At 42.4% G+C, this 20,417-nt stretch overlaps 1 protein-coding gene and 1 long non-coding RNA gene across 3 annotated transcripts in view; one reads left to right on the forward strand and one right to left on the reverse strand.

The window, feature by feature from the left end:
- The window catches only part of LOC117351070 (high mobility group protein HMGI-C-like), a 55,839-nt gene extending 41,207 nt beyond the window's left edge, over positions 1 to 14,632 (forward strand). The window contains exons 5-6 of one of the 2 annotated variants that reach the window (XM_033925780.1): positions 8,618 to 8,650; positions 13,750 to 14,632. In XM_033925780.1, the coding sequence (XP_033781671.1) occupies positions 8,618 to 8,650; positions 13,750 to 13,842 (126 nt within the window). In that variant the 3' untranslated portion in view covers positions 13,843 to 14,632. The remainder of the gene's footprint in view (positions 1 to 8,617; positions 8,651 to 13,749) is intronic. The other variant, XM_033925781.1, reaches the window with a different exon arrangement.
- Positions 1 to 20,119, reverse strand: part of LOC117351071 — a 228,646-nt gene extending 208,527 nt beyond the window's left edge. The window contains exon 1 of the long non-coding RNA XR_004537319.1: positions 20,001 to 20,119. This is a non-coding gene — a long non-coding RNA (uncharacterized LOC117351071). The remainder of the gene's footprint in view (positions 1 to 20,000) is intronic.
- Positions 20,120 to 20,417: the final 298 nt, after the last annotated feature.

The following is a 20,417-nucleotide window of genomic DNA, read 5'->3' on the forward strand; positions in this document are numbered from 1 at the left end:
AAGGTTACCTTACCTTGGAGCCCTTGAGTCAGATCCCTAATGAATATGTTGAAGAGGAGTGGGCCCAGGACCGAACCCTGTGGCACTCCGCTGGTCACCTCCGACATTTTAGAAAGGGTACCGTTGACCACCACCCTCTGAAGTCTGCCACTAAGCCAATCTTTAACCCATGCAGTTAGAGTCTCTCCTAATCCCATAGATTTCATCTTGTTCAGCAGCCTGCGGTGTGGGACACTGTCAAACGCTTTGCTGAAGTCCAGGTACACGACGTCCAAGGACTCTCCTGAGTCTAGTCTTCTTGTTACCCAGTCAAAGAAGCTTATTAGATTGGACTGGCATGACCTACCCTTGGTGAATCCATGTTGGCTGGGATCCCGGAGATTACCCTCGTTCAGGATCGTATCTAATTTGTACTTAATTAGTGTTTCCATGAGTTTGCACACTATTGAGGTGAGGCTTACCGGTCTATAGTTCGCAGCCTCAGCCTTGCAACCCTTTTTATGTAGAGGAACGACGTTGGCTGTTTTCCAGTCCAACGGAACTTTCCCCGTACTTAGTGAGAGATTGAAGAGCACCGCCAACGGTTCTGCCAGGACATCTCTCAATTCTCTGAGCACTCTTGGGTGTAAATTGTCCGGTCCCATGGCCTTGTTTACCTTTAGCCTTGCCAGTTCGTTGTAGACGTCCCCAGGAGTGAACTCAAAATTCTGAAACGGGTCATCCACGTCTTGTATTATCATCAACTGTGGTCCGTGTCCCGGTGCTTCGCAGGTGAAGACTGAGCAGAAATATTCATTTAGTAGTTCTGCTTTTTCTGAATCCGCCACCGCGTAGTTTCCGTCCGGTTGTCTAAGGCGTACTATACCGTCTGTGTTCCTTTTCCTATCGCTGATATACCTAAAGAAGGATTTGTCCCCTTTTTTAATGTTTTTTGCCAGAGTTTCTTCCACTCGACGTTTGGCCTCCCTAACTGCTGTTTTGACCGCTGCAGATCTGGTCTTATATTCTACTTTAGTTTCTCTTCTCTGGGTGCGTTTGTAGGAAAGAAATGCTTTTTTCTTCTCCTTAATGAGGAGTGAGATCTCTTCAGTGAACCATTGGGGTTTGTTGTTTCTTTGCCGTTTATCTACTGATTTTATGTAGCGATTAGTTGCTTCGTGTATGGATGATTTCAGGTACGACCACATAGTTTCCACATTGCCGGTCTCTGCTTGGTCCTGTAGCGTCTGATGAACGTGATCTCCCATACGTGCGAAGTCAGCGCCCCGAAATTTGAGCACCTTTGTTTTTGTAATTGATTTAGGGGATCCTTTCCCAATGTTGAACCATACCATGTTATGGTCGCTGGAGGCTAGCGTATCTCCTACCGAGACCTCTGAGATGCTTTCCCCGTTTGTGAGTACCAGGTCTAGGATCGTCTGGGCCCTAGTGGGCTCCGTTACCATCTGTTTGAGATGTACTCCTTTTATGGAGTTCAGAAGCCTCCTGCTGCTGCTGGTTGCTGCTGAAAATGTCTTCCAGTCTGCATCAGGCATGTTGAAGTCCCCTAGCAGCACAGTGTCACCCCGTAGAGTTATATTCTCTATGTCTTCAATTAATTCTGCGTCCATGTTTTCCGGTTGTCTTGGAGGTCTGTATACCACACCAAGATACAGGCATTTTTTACTACCTCGTGCCAGGTTAACCCAGAGGGACTCCCCGGTATACTTGACATCAGTGATCCTGGTAGTTTTGATGTCTTCTTTAATGTATAGTGCTACCCCTCCACCTAACCTGCCCTCTCTGTCCTGATGAAGTAGATTGTACCCCGGTATAGCCATATCCCACCCATGTGCGTCAGTGAACCAAGTCTCGGATATTGCCACCACGTCCAGGTTGGCATCCCTTATTTCAGTTTCTAGTTCTAGAATTTTATTGCCTAAACTGTGTGCATTAACATACATGGCCCTCCACACTTTGTGTTTGCTGAGTCCCTGTAAGGCTATCCCTGACTGAGTCTGTGTGGCTCCAAGAGAACTGTTTGCATATTGGGTCCTTACCTCGGAATCTGAGTGTCGACTCGTCCCATCAGGATAGTTCCTTTCCACCCCAGTATATGAGTAGGCCCCCTCCCCCAACTTACCTAGTTTAAAGCCCTGCGAAGTAGGCGGGCTAGTCGGTGTCCGAAGATGTTCTTACCTCTGCTGGTCAAATGGAGTCCGTCTGGTCCCTGTAGTCCTTGCAGCGCCTCTCTGTGATCCAGGAATCCGAAGTTCATATCTCGACACCATCCTCGTAGCCATTCGTTCGTTCTCAGGATGCATTCATCTCTGGCTCTTCCCTTGCCTCTAACTGGTAGGATTGATGAGAAGACTACCTGCGCACTTGTCTGCTTCAGCCTCTCACCCAAGGCTCCGAAGTCTCTGGCGATGGTTTCTGGGGTGTTCCTGGCAGTGTCATTCGTACCTATATGGATAAGAAGCATAGGAAAATGGTCATGAGGTGTAAGTAATTTCCCTAGGCTGGTGGTGATGTCCCGTATTTTGGCACCAGGCAGACAGCAAACCTCTCTTGATTGTGCATCCGGTCTGCAGATTGGTCCTTCGGTGCCCCTCAGCATGGAGTCCCCAATGACTATAACTCTGCGCTTCTTCCGTTGGGGGGGAAGTCGGTCAGCAGATGGGGTTGCGTGTTGGGCCTGCTCTTGTTCTTCGAGTTCTTCGTGCTGGGCCTGTTCCTGTACTTTGTCGGCAGCTTCTTCCTGAAGAATCTGGAATCTGTTCTTCAGAACGAGTTGAGGGGTTGATGTAGGGTTTGCCTGTTGGGAAGAAAAAGAAGAGGATGAAGAGATTGTAAAAGGGTGGGGGGATCTTCTATGTTTACCTGTGGAAGAGGTCACCAACTGCCAGGTGTCATTGCCGCCAGCCATTTCCTGTATCCCAAATGTTGGCTTCAAAGCTGATGATTTGGGGGTCTCGAGAATGGACTTGTCATGGGTATGCTCTGTAATTTGGGACAACTCCTGAACGACTCCGTCGATATAGGCTTCGTCCTCTCGGATGCTTCTCAGGCGAACCACCTCCTCCCTTTGACCCTGTGGTTGGAACACTTTGTAATCTCACTTGGCTCCTCTGTATCTGAAAAGATTATCCGCAGCTCTTGTGCATTTTGTTTTATTTTATATCTAATTTGTTTTCGGTTATTTCCTCTATTCTGATGTTTTCAATATAATAGTGTATTATTGTATGTAATTAATTTATGTTGCTAGTATTATTTGTATTTGATGTATTTACTTGATAAAATTATTAAAATATATAAGGGGAAAAAAAAAGGGAAGACTTCCCTTGGCTTTATTCATGTTGAATTTGTCCCATTAAACCATGTTCGTCTACGGGCTCCTTTTACTAAGGTGTGCTAGTGTGCGCTAATCGCTAATGCCTTCATAGAGCTTGTGTTACTATTTTTCATTTTGTGCACGCTAAAAACGCTAGCGCACCTTAATAAAATGAGCCCTATGTGCTCAGTAATTTTATTCTTTATAATAGTTTTCATTATTTTGCCCAGCACTAAAGTAAGGTTTACTGGTCTATAATTTCCTGGAACCCTTTTTTTTAAAAAACTGGTATTACATTGGCCATCTTTCAGTCTTCAGATTTTATGGATGATTTTAACACTAATATCAGAACAACAATTTCATGCTTAAGCTTTCATTACATTACATTAGTGTCTTCTATTCTGGCAATACTTTTTGGTTCTAGGCGTTTTACAAAAGAATTGGTTTGGGTATACCCAGTCAGATTACAAGATAGATGCAGAAGAAACATTTGGTTCTGGGGATATATTGAGAAGGGTTAGTTTGACTTGACAAATTTCTTGAATAACTTGGTTTTTAATTCTCTCCTGAAGGTTTTGTAGTTAGACGTTGTGATCAGCAAGTTGGAGATGCGATCATCTAGTTTCGCTGCTTGGATGGCTAATAGGCTGTCATACATTTCCTTACATTGTATGCCTTTGATTGGGGGGTGAGTAAAGGGTACCTGTGTTCTCCTTGGTCTGAATGTGTTTTTCCTGGTTAGGCGATTGTTTAGATAAGTTGGTCCATCGCCATTCAGGGCTCTGAATAGCGTGCAGTAGAATTTGTAGAGTATGTGTGCTTGTACAGGGAGCCAGTGTGAGTCTTGGAAGGCAGTAGTAATGTGGTCATATTTTTTCAACATGCATATCAGTCTGAGGGCTGTATTTTGCATTGTTTGTAATTGTTTTATCATATTGGCAGAGCATGACAGGTTTAGGATGTTACAGTAGTCTAGGAGTCCTAGAACTAGGGACTGAACTAGGAGTCTGAATTGTTTTTTTTGTTGAAGTATTTTCGGATTTATCTTAAGTTGTGCATGACTGCGAAGGCTGTCTGGACGGTTTTGTTGATTTGAAGTTACATGGTGCAGCCTTTGTCTATCACTGTTCCCAACAGTTTTAGATTGGGTTGAAAGGTGTATGTGATGAAGTTTATTGCAAGGTTTGTTATGGTTGGGGCTTTCTTTTTTTGAGAAATAGGAATTTAGTTTTGTCTTGGTTCAGCTTTAGTTTGAGGCCTTTCATCCATTTTGTCACTATTTCTAGTGTTATATGTAGTATGTTTGTTGGGTTGGAGGTATGTTGGTCAAAAGGAGTCCGGAGGATGGTGATGTCGTCTGCATAGCTTTATGAAGTTATGCCTAGTTTGTCCAGGCAAGTACCAAGTGTGGTTATGTAGACATTGAAAAGTGTTAGAGATAGTGGAGAGACTTGGGGGACTCCACAGGGGTTGGTCCAGGAATCCGATTTTTCTTTGTTTGTTTTAACTCTATGTCTCCTGGATTGAAGAAATCCTAGAAACCATGTGTAAACTACCTGCGATTCCTATTGCTTCAGTACCTTGATGTGCATACCATCAAGTCCAGGTGATTTACTACTCTTTAATTTGTCAGTTTGGCTCAATACATCTTCCAGGTTTACTGAGATTTCAGTTCCTCTGCATCATCATCCTTGAAAACCATTTCTGGTACAGATAGATCTCTTACATTGTCTTCAGTAAAGACCGACAAAGATTTTATCAGTCTCTCTGCTATGGTCTCATCTTCCCTGAATGCCTCCTTTTTCCTTGATGATCTAAAAGTCCTACAGATTTCCTCACAGTCCTAGAGATTTCCTGCTTATGATGTACCTGAAAAAGTTATTACTATGAGTTTTTGCTTCTGTGGCATGTTTCTCTTCATATTCTCTTTTAGTCTTCTTTATCAATGATTTACATCTAAATTGCAAGAGCTTATGTTGCTTCTTGTTTTCTCCATTTGGATCCCTTTTCCATTTTTTTGAAAGATGTTCTTTGGGCTCTAATAGCCTCATTCACTTCACCTTTTAACCATGATGGCTGTCATGGAAATTCTTTAAACAAGCGTCTAGACTTATGCACCACTTATGCATGTCAAAGACATCAATAATTTCAGTTGCCCACTTGTGTGGGTTAGTGCTATTCCATCAGGTAGCATCTAAGTGCTATAGCACATAACTGGAAGACAAGAGATGGAGAATGGGCAGGCCATAGGGGTGTTACCAAGTGACATACGCCAACTATTATCAGCTACGCACATTGCATGGAGCCATTAGGCACTCCAACTTGTGCCAGCCATTGACCTGTTTATAAGTGGGCATGCCCCAATAACTTTACACTAGTATTCTACAATGGCTTAGGTGTGCCCAGATGCCATTACAGAATTGGTGCCCTATATCAAGATACCAATTTATAAAATTACCTCCTGTGTTTACAGTCTGAATTGCATGGAGTGCGGAGGAGTAGCCTAATGGTTAGTGCAGCAAGCTATGATTCTAGGAAACTGGGTTTGATTCCCACTGCAGCTTCTTGTGACCTTGGGCAAGTCACTTAACCCTCCATTGCCCCAGGCACAAAAAAAACCCCCTTGGATTGTGAGCCCTCCAGGGACAGAGAAAGCACCCACATATAATCCACCCAATATTCAGACTGCAGCCGTCTCCCACAGCCCTCAGCAAAACCACATATGGTGCTGGCACCGTATCCAATAACCAGCATTGAATTTACAGTTTAGATTTGGTCAGCTGAGACACAGCCTTCTAAGCCAGTATTCAACGGCTGGCCAGCTAAGTCCTCGCAGACAAAGATAGGCCTCGGCTCAATGTCTACAGCACTACATACATCTAGTAGCACTATAGAAATGATTAGTAGTAGAACTGTAATCTGTTTCAGAGCTCAGCTGAGAGGAAGGATGATCTTCTTTCTGCCAGTTCTTTACACTATTTCATACAGAGGTTGCTGCTGGAACTAAGAAGGTGGAAGCCTAAACTCACCAGATTTTATTTGATACTGTCAAACACAGTAGTCTCAAACTCGCGGCCTGGGGGCCACATGTGGCCCGCCAGGTACTATTTTGAGGCCCTCGGTATGTTTATCATTATCACCAAAGTAAAATTAAACAATTTCTTCATCATATGGCTCTTTAGCTATAAATGACAATATTATTAAGACTTAGCCAAGAGGAAAGATTAATAAATTATAAAGAGTTTTACCTCATGCAAAATTGTCATTTCTTTAATAAGACATTAGCTATTTTTTCTGAGGCCCTCCAAGTATCTACAAATCCAAAATGTGGCCCCACAAAGGGTTTGAGTTGGAGACCACTGGTCTAACACCAGGGCCAGCTCAGCCTATGGACCAGGGTGTCCAATGATAAAGGGTCCTGCATTTCTCCCTCCATTGCCTCCCCTCATTGCTTGCAATCCAGTATTTCCTCTTCACTCTCAAACCCCTCCACCTACAGTCTATCTTCTACTGTAAAGGACGTCAACAGCAGCAATCCACATACACTATCTGTACTCAGCCGGGAGCCTTCCCTCTGCCTCTTCCTGCCCTCATTGATGAAACTTCCTGTTTCTGGCAGGGCAGGATGTGAAAGAGTTCAGACAGTGTGTGTGGATTGCTGCTGCTGAAGCTGGTGCATTAGAGTGTGAAGGTACATGGGGGGTGGGGTTGAGACAGAAGATGAGATACTGGTTTTCAAGGAGTGGGGGGGAAGGAGGGAGCAGAGAGAAATAGTAGGTCAAAGATGGGGGGCGGCACCAATGTAAAAGTTGACTCAGGGCACCACAATCCCTTGAGCCAGTTCTGTCTTAACACTCGGATGGTTACAAAAGAACTGAGACCCACAAACAGAGCACATTCCTTTTCTATATCCCACATCTCCTAGAGCTCAAGACAAATTTCCTTCCATGCTGTGTAGAAATCTGGATAGTATGTGTAATGAATGATCTCAGATCTCTCAAACCCTTTTGTGTTCTCTTGTTGAAACTCGGTTTCTACACAAATCTATCTATTTCAGAGGAAGATGATAGGACCCCATAATGCTAACGGTGGAAGCCCCACCAGCTGCACAATTGTAGCTGTGGTGAGCCACCTGCTGGCATAGCTAGCCATGTGGTTAAACTGACAGGAACATGCAGGAAAGGGAAGAGTTGGGCTGCGACCGTTTCAAAGCCTGGTCAGTCTGTGTGGAAGGGAGAAAGGTGCAGATGCCACCTAAAAAGAGAACTGTTGTCTTCCTCGAAGGGCAGGAGGGGGGGGAGGAATGGCGGGATGTGTCAGTACAGGTGAATCATGCAGTTGTTAAGAGTTCAAGTGAAAAACAAAAATATCATGAATCAAATCTGTGAATAATTCATTCCAGAGGTTTACTAGAGACCAAAGAGTTCAGCAATCAATTTGCTTCAAACAGAAGTCTGGCATAGTAACTTTGAGATCCCTTGTTCCCTCCAGATCAGGGATCTCAAAGTCCCTCCTCGAGGGCCGCAATCCAGTCGGGTTTTCAGGATTTCCTCAATGACTATGCATGAAATCTATGTGCATGCACTGCTTTCAATGCATATTCATTGGGGAAATCCTGAAAACCCAACTGGATTGCGGCCCTCAAGGCGGGACTTTGAGATCCCTGATCCAGATGTACTGTGACCTTAGTGCCAATTAAGATGTGTTGAGTGCCAATTATTGGTACCGTTTTAGCTCATTACTCAATTAACTTAGGCACCTAACTTTAAATGCACTTTATAGAATTCGGGGGTAAGTATACACTTCTCCCTCCATATTGCGGGAACACATTCAAAGATGGCCTGAGAATACCAAAAAAGCATAAATAACTTTGTTTTATCATATTTGCGGGTTTTTGTTGTAGCCTCCGCAAATACCATGAAATCGCGCATAAAACTTATCAATGTTCTCTGTTGCTGCTGTTTGTCGCACTGAAGCAAGTGCTGAAACTCTCTCTCTGTGCGCTTTTCTACGATGCTTCCATTTGCCCGACCGCGCTGGGGGGGGAAAAAACCCAAAACAAAACCACACTGAACTTTCTCAGCACTCCAAGATGTCGTCATTTGGGCAGGCAAGAAAAAAAAAATACAACCCCCACGAATAACCAAAATCACTAGTGCCAAAGTAGCGAATATGGAGAGAGAAGTGAACAACCCATTTGGCAAAAAGCCAACTGTTTTGTACCTATTTTGGAATGTTTTATCTTTAAATAAAATGGATCCGAGTGTATGTTTTTGTGTGAATGTCTGTCTGTTTTTATAATAGCCTCAGCTCGTGGTGCAGAAGAAAACAGCTCAGGTAAGACATTTCTCTGGAATTGCTAGCAGCATGGGAGCAATGCAACTTTTTATCACAAGGTTTTCTGGACACATAGGGGCCGATGCTCAAAGGTTCGCAGTAGAAAGATCACTACTGCAAACAGTGCAAAATAACTAGGGCACGCTCAAACTAATGAGCATGCAGATTCTGCTGCATTCAGATTGTGGCAGTAATCTGCAGCTTAGCGCAGAATGTCAACTTTTCCTTTCAGTGCCAAAGCTGCGATTGGCTCAGGCACTGACGGGAAAGCTGACATTTTTAAAAAGACAAACATGTCACAGCTCGCTCCTGACCCCACCTCTACAAATGAGTCTGGTGGTCTAGTACAGTGGTACCAGGCCAATCGGGTTTTCAGGTTAGCCCTAATGAATATGCATGGAGCAGATTTGCATGCTTGTCACTTCCATTATATGCAAATCTCTATCATGCATATTCATTAGGGCTAGCCTGAAAACCCGATTGGTCTGGTGGTCCTCCAGGACAGGGTTGGGAACCACTGGTCTAGTAGACCCCAGCCCTCTTCCAACCACTGACCCCCATTATTAAAATGGAACCTGGTGGTCTAATGGGCCCTGGTTCCCCTCTGTTAAACAAGAGCCCAGCCTAGTGCTTCTCAGGATGCATTGGGCAGGCTGAAGTACTATCATTTTGCTAATGGCAGTGCCCAGAAGTAGAAGCAAGTAAGCCAGGTACAGGGACCAGGAGTGACTTTGGGTTGGAGTGGGTGGGCGATCTGCTAGACTTAACAGAACGTAGTTTTAGAGCCTTAAGGGTCCACTAAACCAGGTTCTTAAGCTCAGGGGGCCCAAGTCCACTAGATCAACAGACTTTAACGATAGGGGAGGTTGGGGGCAGGGTTCACTGTCCAGGTTTTCAGGCTAGCCCTAATGAATACGCATGGAGCAGATTTGCATGCCTGTCACTTCCATTATATGCAAATCTCTATCATGCATATTCATTAGGGCTAGCCTGAAAACCCAATTGGCCTGGTGGTCCTCCTGGCCAGGGTTGGGAGCCACTGCACTAGACTACCAGGCCCTTTTTCACAGTAATAGGGGAAGATAGGAATGGAGGCTCATTTTTAACAGTAGGGGTATTTGGGAGGGGGTAAATCTTAGAGTTCTAATTTTTAAAGAAAAATTCCCCATATATTTTCCCTTTAAAACTAGCTTGCAGTCTGAGTACTAGTGACCTCACAGATTACAATTTTATTTGCACATCACCATAATATGTTATTACATAAAGGTTATCAGCTAGTTTGATGGCCCAAAGTGGATCTAGCACATTCTTTCCTACATCCTTCTGTGCATGGTGCATTCTGGCTTTATAAAATTGCTGCTTTAATGTCTTTGTAAACCCCCTTGGTTGATTTTCTTCAGGAAGGTGGAAAATAAATCCTCATAAATAAAATGATAAGGGTATAAATAAACTGAGCTGAGCCCCTGAATGCAAGTTCAGAGGACAAGAAAAGCCCATCTTTCCGTTTCAACCTCTTACTTCATAGGCTGCTGTTTAAAATTTTTTTTAAACCTTGGATACAGAAAATCCTGCATTGTTGTTCCCAATGACCTGAGAGAAGATGGCCTAGAAATAGCTGAGCCATAAAGCAGTTTTACCCCCCAGCACAAAATCTTACAGTATACACTTTTGTTTCTTTTTGAAAATCATAAAATTGAAGAGAGGACATACATTAGTGACTCAACTTTTACCGGGGGGGGAGAAGGGGGGGGGAGAGGGTCCTTTTAACGGCTTATGTGCTTGGCTCATTCAGTTCTCCAGTTCCGATGAGCTATTTCCTGTGGTAGAACCTCAGAGCTGTTTGTAACCCTGCTTTTATCTTGCGGAGAGCTAAAGGTACTGGATGATTAATGGGAGCTGGTAATATTGCTGTAGCTGTCAGACGTTCTCTCACTCGGTTTTCGTTTAATATCAAATTGTGCTTTCCGCTGAAATCTTGCTCCTAAAACAGCACAAGAAAAACAAGCACCACAGAATTCTCCCTTTGATGGAGTCATAGCTGCGAGTTGGTGTTTAACTGTAACACCCCATTGCGGGCTTCCTGGAAAAGAACGGTCACAAGTGACTTTGTCATTTCTCCCTGTGATGCGTGCCTGTCGGTGTCTCTTATCTGGGTGTTTTTGCATTCTTGTGTTTCTGTGAATGTTAGGAGCTTGGCTACATGCCTATGTTGTATGTATGTCTGACTTGTGCATGTTGTTTCTTTGTAGCTGGATGTATGCCTTGTACTGCATAGTGTATATTATCTAATATAATAAAAGGCTACTCGCACATGCGCACTCCCATCTGCGTGTTCCGTTTTCCGTGCGCTGTAGGGCACTGAAGGTAGGAGTGCGAATGCGCCAGAATCCCCCCCCCAGGCGGATGGCGGCGGCTGTTAGTGGCGGCTGTCGGCCGCAGCGGCGGCAGGCCATGGCAGACAAGAGCTACAGTAAAAATAATTAAGTGCCAACTTCTAAGACCCCAAACCTGAGATTCACAGGATAAAACTAAAAAAAAAAAGGGAGACAATCCCAGCACGTGTCAGCTTGAATAGAAACCTCCAACACCTGCCCCCAAAATGCTAAACAACTGTTTAGAAGAATGATAAGTGAAGTCCTTAAGATCTGGATGTAACACATGCTACAGAATGACCAATCCCTACTGATTCCAAAAACTATGCAACTTAACCCGATCAGCCTGTCCATTACTTACAGCCTGGGCACATGCACACACACAGGGAAGTGGTGGGAGAGAAATTGTGCTGCATAGGAGGCAAGGAGAGACACAGAAAGACAGACAGACAAAGGGGACCAGGGAGGGGGGCCAGGGAGAGAGACAAGACAGCAGGAGGGAGAGAGAGACACAAATAAAGACACACAGACATATATTCTAGCACCCGTTAATGTAACGGGCTAAAATACTAGTTATATATAATTATGCCATTTGTGTGCTTCAATGTCTGTGTATATATATCAGCTAATCCCCTCCAGCGCAGTCAGGGGGCACTGGAGGGCGTCTGTTTGACTGGATTTCTGATGCAAGCATAGAACATGCGTCAATAAATACAGCTCAAGCAACTTCTTGAAACACCAAAATTGCATAAACAGGGTAGTTCAAAAGTATCTGGGGGTTTATTTACTGGCAAAGCAAATGAAAACCCAGCAGAGTCAGCAAAAAGTACATCTCAACTTAAATGAATCACGAGGTAAAGTCCAAAGCACAAAATCTGTCCCAGTTTTGGTTACTTGGCGAGTTAATCTTCAGAGGTGAACTACTGTAGGATTAAGGGTATCTTAATTTCAGGGGAATCAGAGTTAAGGTTACCGGATTTACCTGGAAATGTCCTCTTTTTAGACAACTGTATGGGTGTTCAAATGTCTTTCTAAAATTTGAGGAGTTTGTTTGGGCTTTTTTCTCTCCTATCCCTTACCTACCCTCCTCCATTGAAATTAAATTTTCTGGCCAACCAGTAGCATCAACAAGGTGAGCCTGCTGCTGTTGGCCTGCCCTGGAAGCCTTCATTCTGTAGCTGTCCCGCCTATGCGGGAACAGGAAATCGCTGTAGGGTTTCTGCTTCAGAACTCTTTTGACCCTGGGCATGCCACTCAACCCTCCATTGCCCTAGGTTAGATTTTGAGCTCGCCAGGACAAATAAGAACATAAGAAGCGCCATCTCCGGATCAGACCTTCGGTCCATCAAGTCCGGCGATCCGCACACGCGGAGGCCCTGCTAGGTATACACCTGGCTTATTTTATAGCCACCTGGGTAGAGACTGCTGTCAATAAGTCACAGAAAATGGCTTGGTGCATATAATCCATGGCCCTGAAGCAGTGGACAGAAGTTGAAGTCCACAAAACGCTGGCCTCGTTGGCTGTCTTTGACATACAAGCACTGTTAAAAAGCTAAGTAATGTGGTTAATATTAGACTGCTTAGCAATATCAAAGTGAGACTTGCTAGAAATTGAGTGCTAGCAAGGTCCTTTTTGAAATAAAACTGAAATGTTTTCTAAACCTTGTCAGTTTAGTCTCAAACCAGATGAAGAAGTGTAGACACTAATAAGTTATTTGGGGAAAAAAAACTTAAAGAAAAAACGTGACAAAAAATATTTATAGAATAGGATATTAATTAGAATATTGAATTCTTATTTAAACTCTGATAGAAGATATTAAAGTAAAATATAGGAGTTGGCCAATGATTAGAGCTAAAGAGCAGTATAACCACGCCGAAATCTTCAGTCTGTGAATACGACTGAGCGTGGGCTCTGTTACTGAGGCCTCCTCCTTGATACACTTTTAAGTAAAGTAGGATACACTTTTTCAGATATATGGGAATATATTATATATTATTATTTTATAGCCAACCATATCTTTATATGCCTCTCTCAAGGAGATATGCATCTAGTTTGCTTTTGAAGCCTAGGACTGTCGATTCCGCAATAATCTCCCCTGGGGCAAAAGACTTCAAATACCTGATTAGATTGTGAACCACTCAGATGGTTTTGTCAATTGGCAGTATACAAAAAAAAAACCCAAAAAAACCCAACAACCTTGAATTTCTGCTTGGCACCTAAATTTCAGCAACCTCTTGAGAATATGCCCCCATCTAGAATACAAATGCACATTTTTTATACCAATATCAGAACAGATGTACTGTAAATCCGAGTGTCAACATTTGAGCTGATTTGAGGGCCCTACTTTATAAATGCTCATAGGCTGTCATGTTGCATTAAAAATAGATTTAAAATAAGTACCTCTGTGCTATTTGTACCTAGGTGTATCTATGGCGTATGGTTATTCATGTTTGAATGTTCTTGTGCTTGCATTTGATACATGTATTTTAGCTTCTGTTTTGTTCAATGTGTGTTGGGTGTTTCTCAATGAGATTGTGTTTCTGCAATGCCTTAGAATATATAAATTTTCATCTACCCGTGGATCAAGGTATAGTCACAAAAAAGTGATCCATCTCACCCATTCATTTGCTAAAACTTTAGCAACACCTAGACTAGCAAAGCATATAATTGACTGCAAGATCTGTATTTGTTTTCAGATGTTTCCTTTGTCTTTTACGTTTTCTTAGGAACAGCCAGATGCGGATGTGGAAAGTCGTCCTGAGCAGGCATCAGAAGACGAAACTAGAAGAAACTCTAACAAAATGCTACCTCCTAGATAGGATCCCAGAAACATTGATATTGTTGGTGTCCACTAAGCCATACAAAAATACAAAGTCCAAATAACATACAAATGTTTCATTTTTATTCCTTAGACCTCTCCATGGCAAGACTCTACCTTCCAAAGCCTTAACCAGAGTCTACAATTCTTCTGCACCCCACTATATCTAAAAGTATCTTTCAGATGAGATTACAACTATGTTGAAAGAACGTAGAGGGTGTTCCCCCTCTATGGCAGCTTTGTAAATAAAGTTTCTTCAACTGAGCATTTGACAAATGCTGGACTATTTTCTGATTCCTTCCGAAGGCTTGCAAGAAAAAACTCCTGCTAAGTGAAACCTTATTCACCTGGAGGACAGTAGCTGTCAATTAGAAAACTCTTCCTATGGAACAAAGAGGGGCTGGAAAAGCCTATAATTCAAAGATTTCTCCTTTACATGTTGTTTATCATTCCAACAGTAAGTCCCTGAAAATCAGGGTAATAATAAAGCAAAACAAAAATAGAGAACCCAACCAACCAACCAACAAAAATAGTGAATCCAATAAAACAAAGCACATAAAAGGGAGTGCGATGGTCACAGCATTGCTCCGAGTGTTTCTTTCTCGCCACTACGGCGCCAAAAGGATTTTTCTGTGTATTTTTCTTTGAAAGTTATTTCTGGTATGTATATTTCCGGACCCTTGCGAAAAACGGTTTAGTTGGGTCCCCGACTTTCAAAGCATATGTGGATTCTAATGTTATGTGATTCTACATCATTTGATTGACTGAATAAATGCCGCAGTCCCTTTTTTGTGCCTTTTTTTTTTAAACAATAAAGATCATTTTAGGGGCATTGTCTTTTTCTACTCAATTATTGGGGATTTTATTATTATGTTGTCTGGTCTTAGTGCCATAGTGCTATAGTAAATGATGGCAGTTAAAATAATAATAACTTTATTCTCATATACCACCACATCACATAATTCTAGGTGGTTCACAACATAGAGAACTGTACAATCAGTGAAAAAAAACACAATTAATATAGAAATACATTCAGGAAAGGTCAAAATTATAATTTTACATTAAGATAGAATGTCAATTTACACATTTGCCAAATAAATCCGTTTTCAACAACTTCCTAAAAGACAAGATTGAGCCTGAGAAATAATGGTACACAACCAAGAATTCATTTTGCCTGCCTGAAATGCAAATGATTTATCGAGAAATCTCTTATAAACAACAAGATTTTATAGGCAGGTAAGTACCGTAAACAAATGATTTTTTCAGGTAATCTTGTTCCATTTATATCATTCAAAACGTGAGGATAGGTAAGCTGGAGCCAACATGGCCATCCAGTTTGCCTTACTGCTCCATGCAGGCCACCCCCCTTCATTTTTAGGGTTTAACTGCTCCATGCAGCTGAACTTCTCCCCTGCCCCCCATAAAGCCATGATCTGCTCAGTGGAAAACAGCTAGAGTATATGGTTGCTACCCTAAATCTTTGATAACTGGCTCATGTTAGCTTTGAAAGAGTCTTCAACTGGGAAGGTTTCTGCTTCTGCCTGGCAGACTCAGATCCCCTCTACAAAGCACTTATAGATTATAAGCTTCATGTCATCCTCAGTACAGGGTCCACCAGCTAGCCTGAGCAAGAGGGAGAGCTTGGGCCTCGAGAGGGAGACTTTCCGCATGCTGAATAAACCGGTGAAACGGGTCCTGTCAGGTCTGATTAAGCTAAGTGCAGGCTTTAAATTTCATAAGAATGTTGGAATAATGACTGCTTTTTGAAGTATGAGCACTGTTTTTTGTGTCAAAAATTTCAAAAAAGCAAGTGTAAAAAAGTTTTCAAAAGCAAAAAAAGAAGAGCGTGGTATTGAGTAATAGTGAGTACCATATAGGTCAGTGGTCTCAAACCCACAGCCCGCCCTTGGTATCACAGTCACAAAAAGTAAAATAAAAGAGTTTCTTGATCAAACAAATGACAACATTATTATTAAGACTTAGCCAAAAGCAAAGATTTATAAACTATAAAGAGTTTTACCTCATGCAAAATTGTCATTTTTTAATAAGACATTAACTATTTTTTCTGAGGCCCTCCAAGTACCTATAAATCCAAAATGTGACCCTGCACAAGGTTTGAGTTTGAGACCACTGATATAGGTGGTTTTTGTGATCAATGAAAGGTATTGGAACCAACTAAGCATAGACAATATCAGTGAATTGAATGACTAAGCAAGGTTCCAAGATCCTTTTCCTCCTTTAAATAATGGCATACAGTATACTTATTTGTTACTTTTTGAGATCTGTGTGATTGTTTTAGAAGAGTTCACTATTTTTTCTTTCGAATGTTCTTTTTATTCAGCTTCCTCTGTTTAACAATTGATCCCCTCTTATTGTGATCTAATAAGAAGCATATTGCAGGGAGGGGTTGTATAGGACTTGTTTTCTGAATTAGACTGTAGATGTGTTTCAGGGAGTTTCAAAATGTTTCAAAATGAATTAAAAAAAAAAAAAAAAGCCTCATGCATAAGTCGACGTCTGAAAATAGCAGTTGATGGCGATTCAGATTTGTTCAAATGTACCGACTGACCTCTTACATCTTAGGCCAAATTTTGAGTCAATACTTTTCCAGATAAAAAACGGATATTCACCATACAACATTAAAAAAAAATTAAACATAGCATTTTTAAATGAATTTATGCTGACACTGGAAGCTAATGTAATAAGTGCTAGGGAGGAGTTATTCTTTCCCAACTCGGCAGTACTATTTTGGATTAATTGCATCTATGATTTGCAGTTTGAGAAACACCCAAATGCGGAGAAGTGCAGTAATCCGATCTTGATAGCATAAATGCATCTGCCATCTTTTGCAAATCCTGATATGTAGGAAATGTAGCTTTACACAAAAGCTGATGATACAACATTGTGAATTTGAACTTCCCTTTCTAAGGCTGAATCTAGCCAAACTCCTAAATGTTTAGTTTTAACATGGAAGGCGACTTTCTTTCCATCTAAAACAGAGATCTCAAAGTTCCTCCTTGAGGGCCGCATTCCAGTCGGATTTTCAGGATTTCCCCAATGAATATGCATTGAAAGCAGTGCATGCACATAGATCTCATGCATATTCATTGGGGAAATCCTGAAAACCCGACTGGATTCGGTCCTCAAGGAGGGACTTTGAGACCCCTGATCTAAAACAATCTCAGTTATAGGGCGACGGAATTCTTTTCCCACCTACCCACAAAATAACCATTTTTTCAGTGTTCAGTTTTAATAGATGATTTGACATTCAACACAAAATTCACTGAAATCAGCTCTCAGTCTTAAATACTATATCAGGGAAAGAAGTTCTTACTGGAAATATGATCCGATCATCTACATAGATAAAATAAGATAATTTCATTATCTCAACTCCTCTCCTAAAGAATATTAAAATATATTAACAGTAGTGAGAGTGGGGATCCCTGGGGGACCCCCTGCATTTTGCTGACCAAGTAGGTTAACATATTAGATGATGGCTAGAGAATGACACAGGGACAACATTTCTTTTCCTGTTTCTGCCTCATTCCTGAAAGCTCTATCCTCATCTGCACAAGCCTCAAACACTGTAAAATTGTAAGTGTTTCAGGCTTATGTAATTAAGGCTAAGCTTACAGAAATTGGGCAGGAACAGCAACAAAACGTTTGGGGACAGGATGGGGAAATTGAGTTACATAAGAACATAAGAAGTTGCCTCCGCTGGGTCAGACCAGAAGTCCATCGCGCCCAGCAGCCAGCTCCCGCGGCGGCCCATCAGGTCCATGACCTGTAAGGTGATTTTTGTCCGAAACCCTTCATTCCCTGTTCCCTTCTATCTGTTAGCCTTCTTAGTCCTACCTCAATCCCTATCTGTATCCCTAAATCCCAGAGTCGTTCAGGAATTTAGCCAATCCCTCCTTGAAACCCCGTAATGTACTCTGTCCCATCACATCCTCCGAAAGCCCATTCCAGGTGCCCACCACCCTCTGAGTGAAAAAGAACTTCCTAGCATTGGTTCTGAACCTGTCCCCTTTCAATTTCTCCAAGTGTCCCCTTGTTCTTGTGGTTCCCAATAGGCTGAAGAATCTGTCCCCTCTCCACCTTCTCTATGCCTTTCATGATCTTGTAAGTCTCTATCATGTCTCCTCTGAGTCTCCGCTTCTCCAAGGAGAAGAGCCCCAGTCTTTCTAAGCTGTGGGGAAGGGGAAAAATTTGGCCCCGTGTCATTCTCTAATGATGGCATGTAAAGACCTGCACGGTTCATCCAGTCTGCCCAACAAGATAAACTCATAAGGTACGATGTGATATTATATATGCATTCTTGATTAGTCCTTGCCATTTTCAAGGCACAGACTGTATAAGTTTGGTTTAGCTGTTCAGCCAGGAACTGGACACAGATCATAGGAGTCTGCCTATCACCGGCTTTGTTGCCATCTAATCACCGCTAAGCATTATGCATCTTGACTGTGTAGCATCTGGTTTTCAGAAAAACTGAGTCAGAACAAGGCAGCTCCTGATATTCTAATTTAATGCAATTTCTGTAGCAAAAGAAGAATGCCAACGGCTTCAAATGGTCATATCTGGTCCTAGTATGCTCAAAACCATTTGGAGAAATAGGAACTCAGTTTCAAAATTAAAAAAAACTAAAGAATTGGAAATCTCATTCATATGTACTTCTAAAATATCTTCCTACTTCCTTACCCTATTGTGTTATCCTTTCATGTTTACTTTACTTAAGAATTGTAGTTCGCCCCGTTTCTCCTCTTGTTTACAACCCTCCTTCCCCAATCAAGTACATCTTCACTCAGAGGGTGGTGGACGCCTGGAACGCGCTTCCCGGAGAGGTGATAAGACAGAGGTTCTGGGGTTCAAAAAGGGACTGGATGACTTCCTGGAAGCAAAGGGGATAACAGGGTACAGATAGAGGTTTACCTTACAGGACATTGAGCGAATAGGGTATGGATATTTTAGGTTAGGTAGGGAACACTTTCAGGTCATAGACCTGGGGGGCCGCTGCGGGAGTGGACTGCCAGGCACGATGGACCCCTGGTCTGACCCGGCAGAGGCAATGCTTATGTTCTTATGTTAATTATATGAAGAATTTGTCTACTACTCGTTTTGTTTCCCCATTCTATATTTTTAACTTTTTAAATGTACAACGCTTGGAATATTAATAAACTAGGAAACTATTTATGTGTTTAAATGCCTTACATATTGTGGTCAGGCGTGGCCGATTGGACGTGTCCAGGGGCCAATACCCTAAGCGAAAGCGAGGTATGGGTAGTTGGGAAGGACTGCAAGAAAGTTCAACAATAATGCAAAACACCTGTGTGCCACAAAAGAAATCTTTATTTCACACCAGACTTGGTGCATGTAACTCAGATCAGTAGCAATTAAAAAATTAGCTCCCCAAAAATACCAGCAAACAATAGTCCTTGCACAAAATACAAACAAAAACAATCCATGTGTTTCCTTTATTTGGCTTGTTACCATCCACTGGCTTCTATTTCAGCCTTTTAATGGCTCTTTCAGAGGCTCTCAGGCCTACACCTGCCACACTGGGCTAGGCCCTTCCCGGCCCAGCCACTGTTTGCCATCTGGCTTGTTCAAACAGATTCTGCTATGACTTCTAAGTCCTTTCACTGGGGAAAAGTTCACCTTGGGGTTTGGTTAACCAAAATACCCCCAGAGGTGTTGGGATCTGGACCCACCCTGTAGATTTTGGTGTACAAAAATCCCAACCAAGATCCCACTAGATTTTGAATAAAGAATTCCCCAGTGTCCTGTGGCCAGCAGTGCTTTAAGTAACCAATTTTCAGGCACTGCCCCAAACGGCATCACAGCAAAACAAACTCAGTCCTGATTGGATTTAGGCTGTGCAGTTTTTCTGCAAATTCCATGCAACAAGTGAACAAAAAAAAAACTCAGCCAGAGTCTTTAAATAATACCGCCTGGCTAGTCTGGAATCCTTCACCAACAATTTCCTTTTGATAAACTCCAAACTTTTCCTACTGTGCCTCAGCCCCACTCTATTAATTCAGGGTCAGTAGCATATGAAAAATCCTCACTCATTTCTTCCATACTATGAGCTTCATTCATTTCTATATCATCTTCATTTATGAATAAGTCCTCAACAAAATCCTCCCAATCCTGAGGTCCTACCTGCCCTTCTGGAGTATAAGGCTCTGGTGCACTTCTGTTTCCTGGCAGAGAAGGTCTGGTTCTCTTCTCTCTCCCTGTTGGGTTCCTCCTGTGTGGATCCCTGCAACTAGAAACCCCACTCATTTCTCTCTCAGTGGCTAAATGTCTGTGCTGGAGTGCAGGTGTGCCCTTAGTCCTGGTTAATTCTGAGCTCAGGTGCTTGTTGAGCTGGCTCAAACCAGTTCTGGATTTGCTAGGCACTGGAGCTGTTCCAGTCCAGGCTTTAGGAATTCTCTGCCCTTGGCCTGATGGGATTTGTAGTCCTATTACCTTGCTTTTCACTTGCTGCTTAGAAAAAGGTAAACAGTAGTGCTGCCTGATTCAGAAAAAAAAATTTTTGATTCGATTCGATTCAGCCTATTGAATAGATTTTTCGAT

Source organism: Geotrypetes seraphini, chromosome 17 (assembly GCF_902459505.1).
Source record: "Geotrypetes seraphini chromosome 17, aGeoSer1.1, whole genome shotgun sequence".
Lineage (NCBI taxonomy): Eukaryota > Metazoa > Chordata > Amphibia > Gymnophiona > Dermophiidae > Geotrypetes > Geotrypetes seraphini.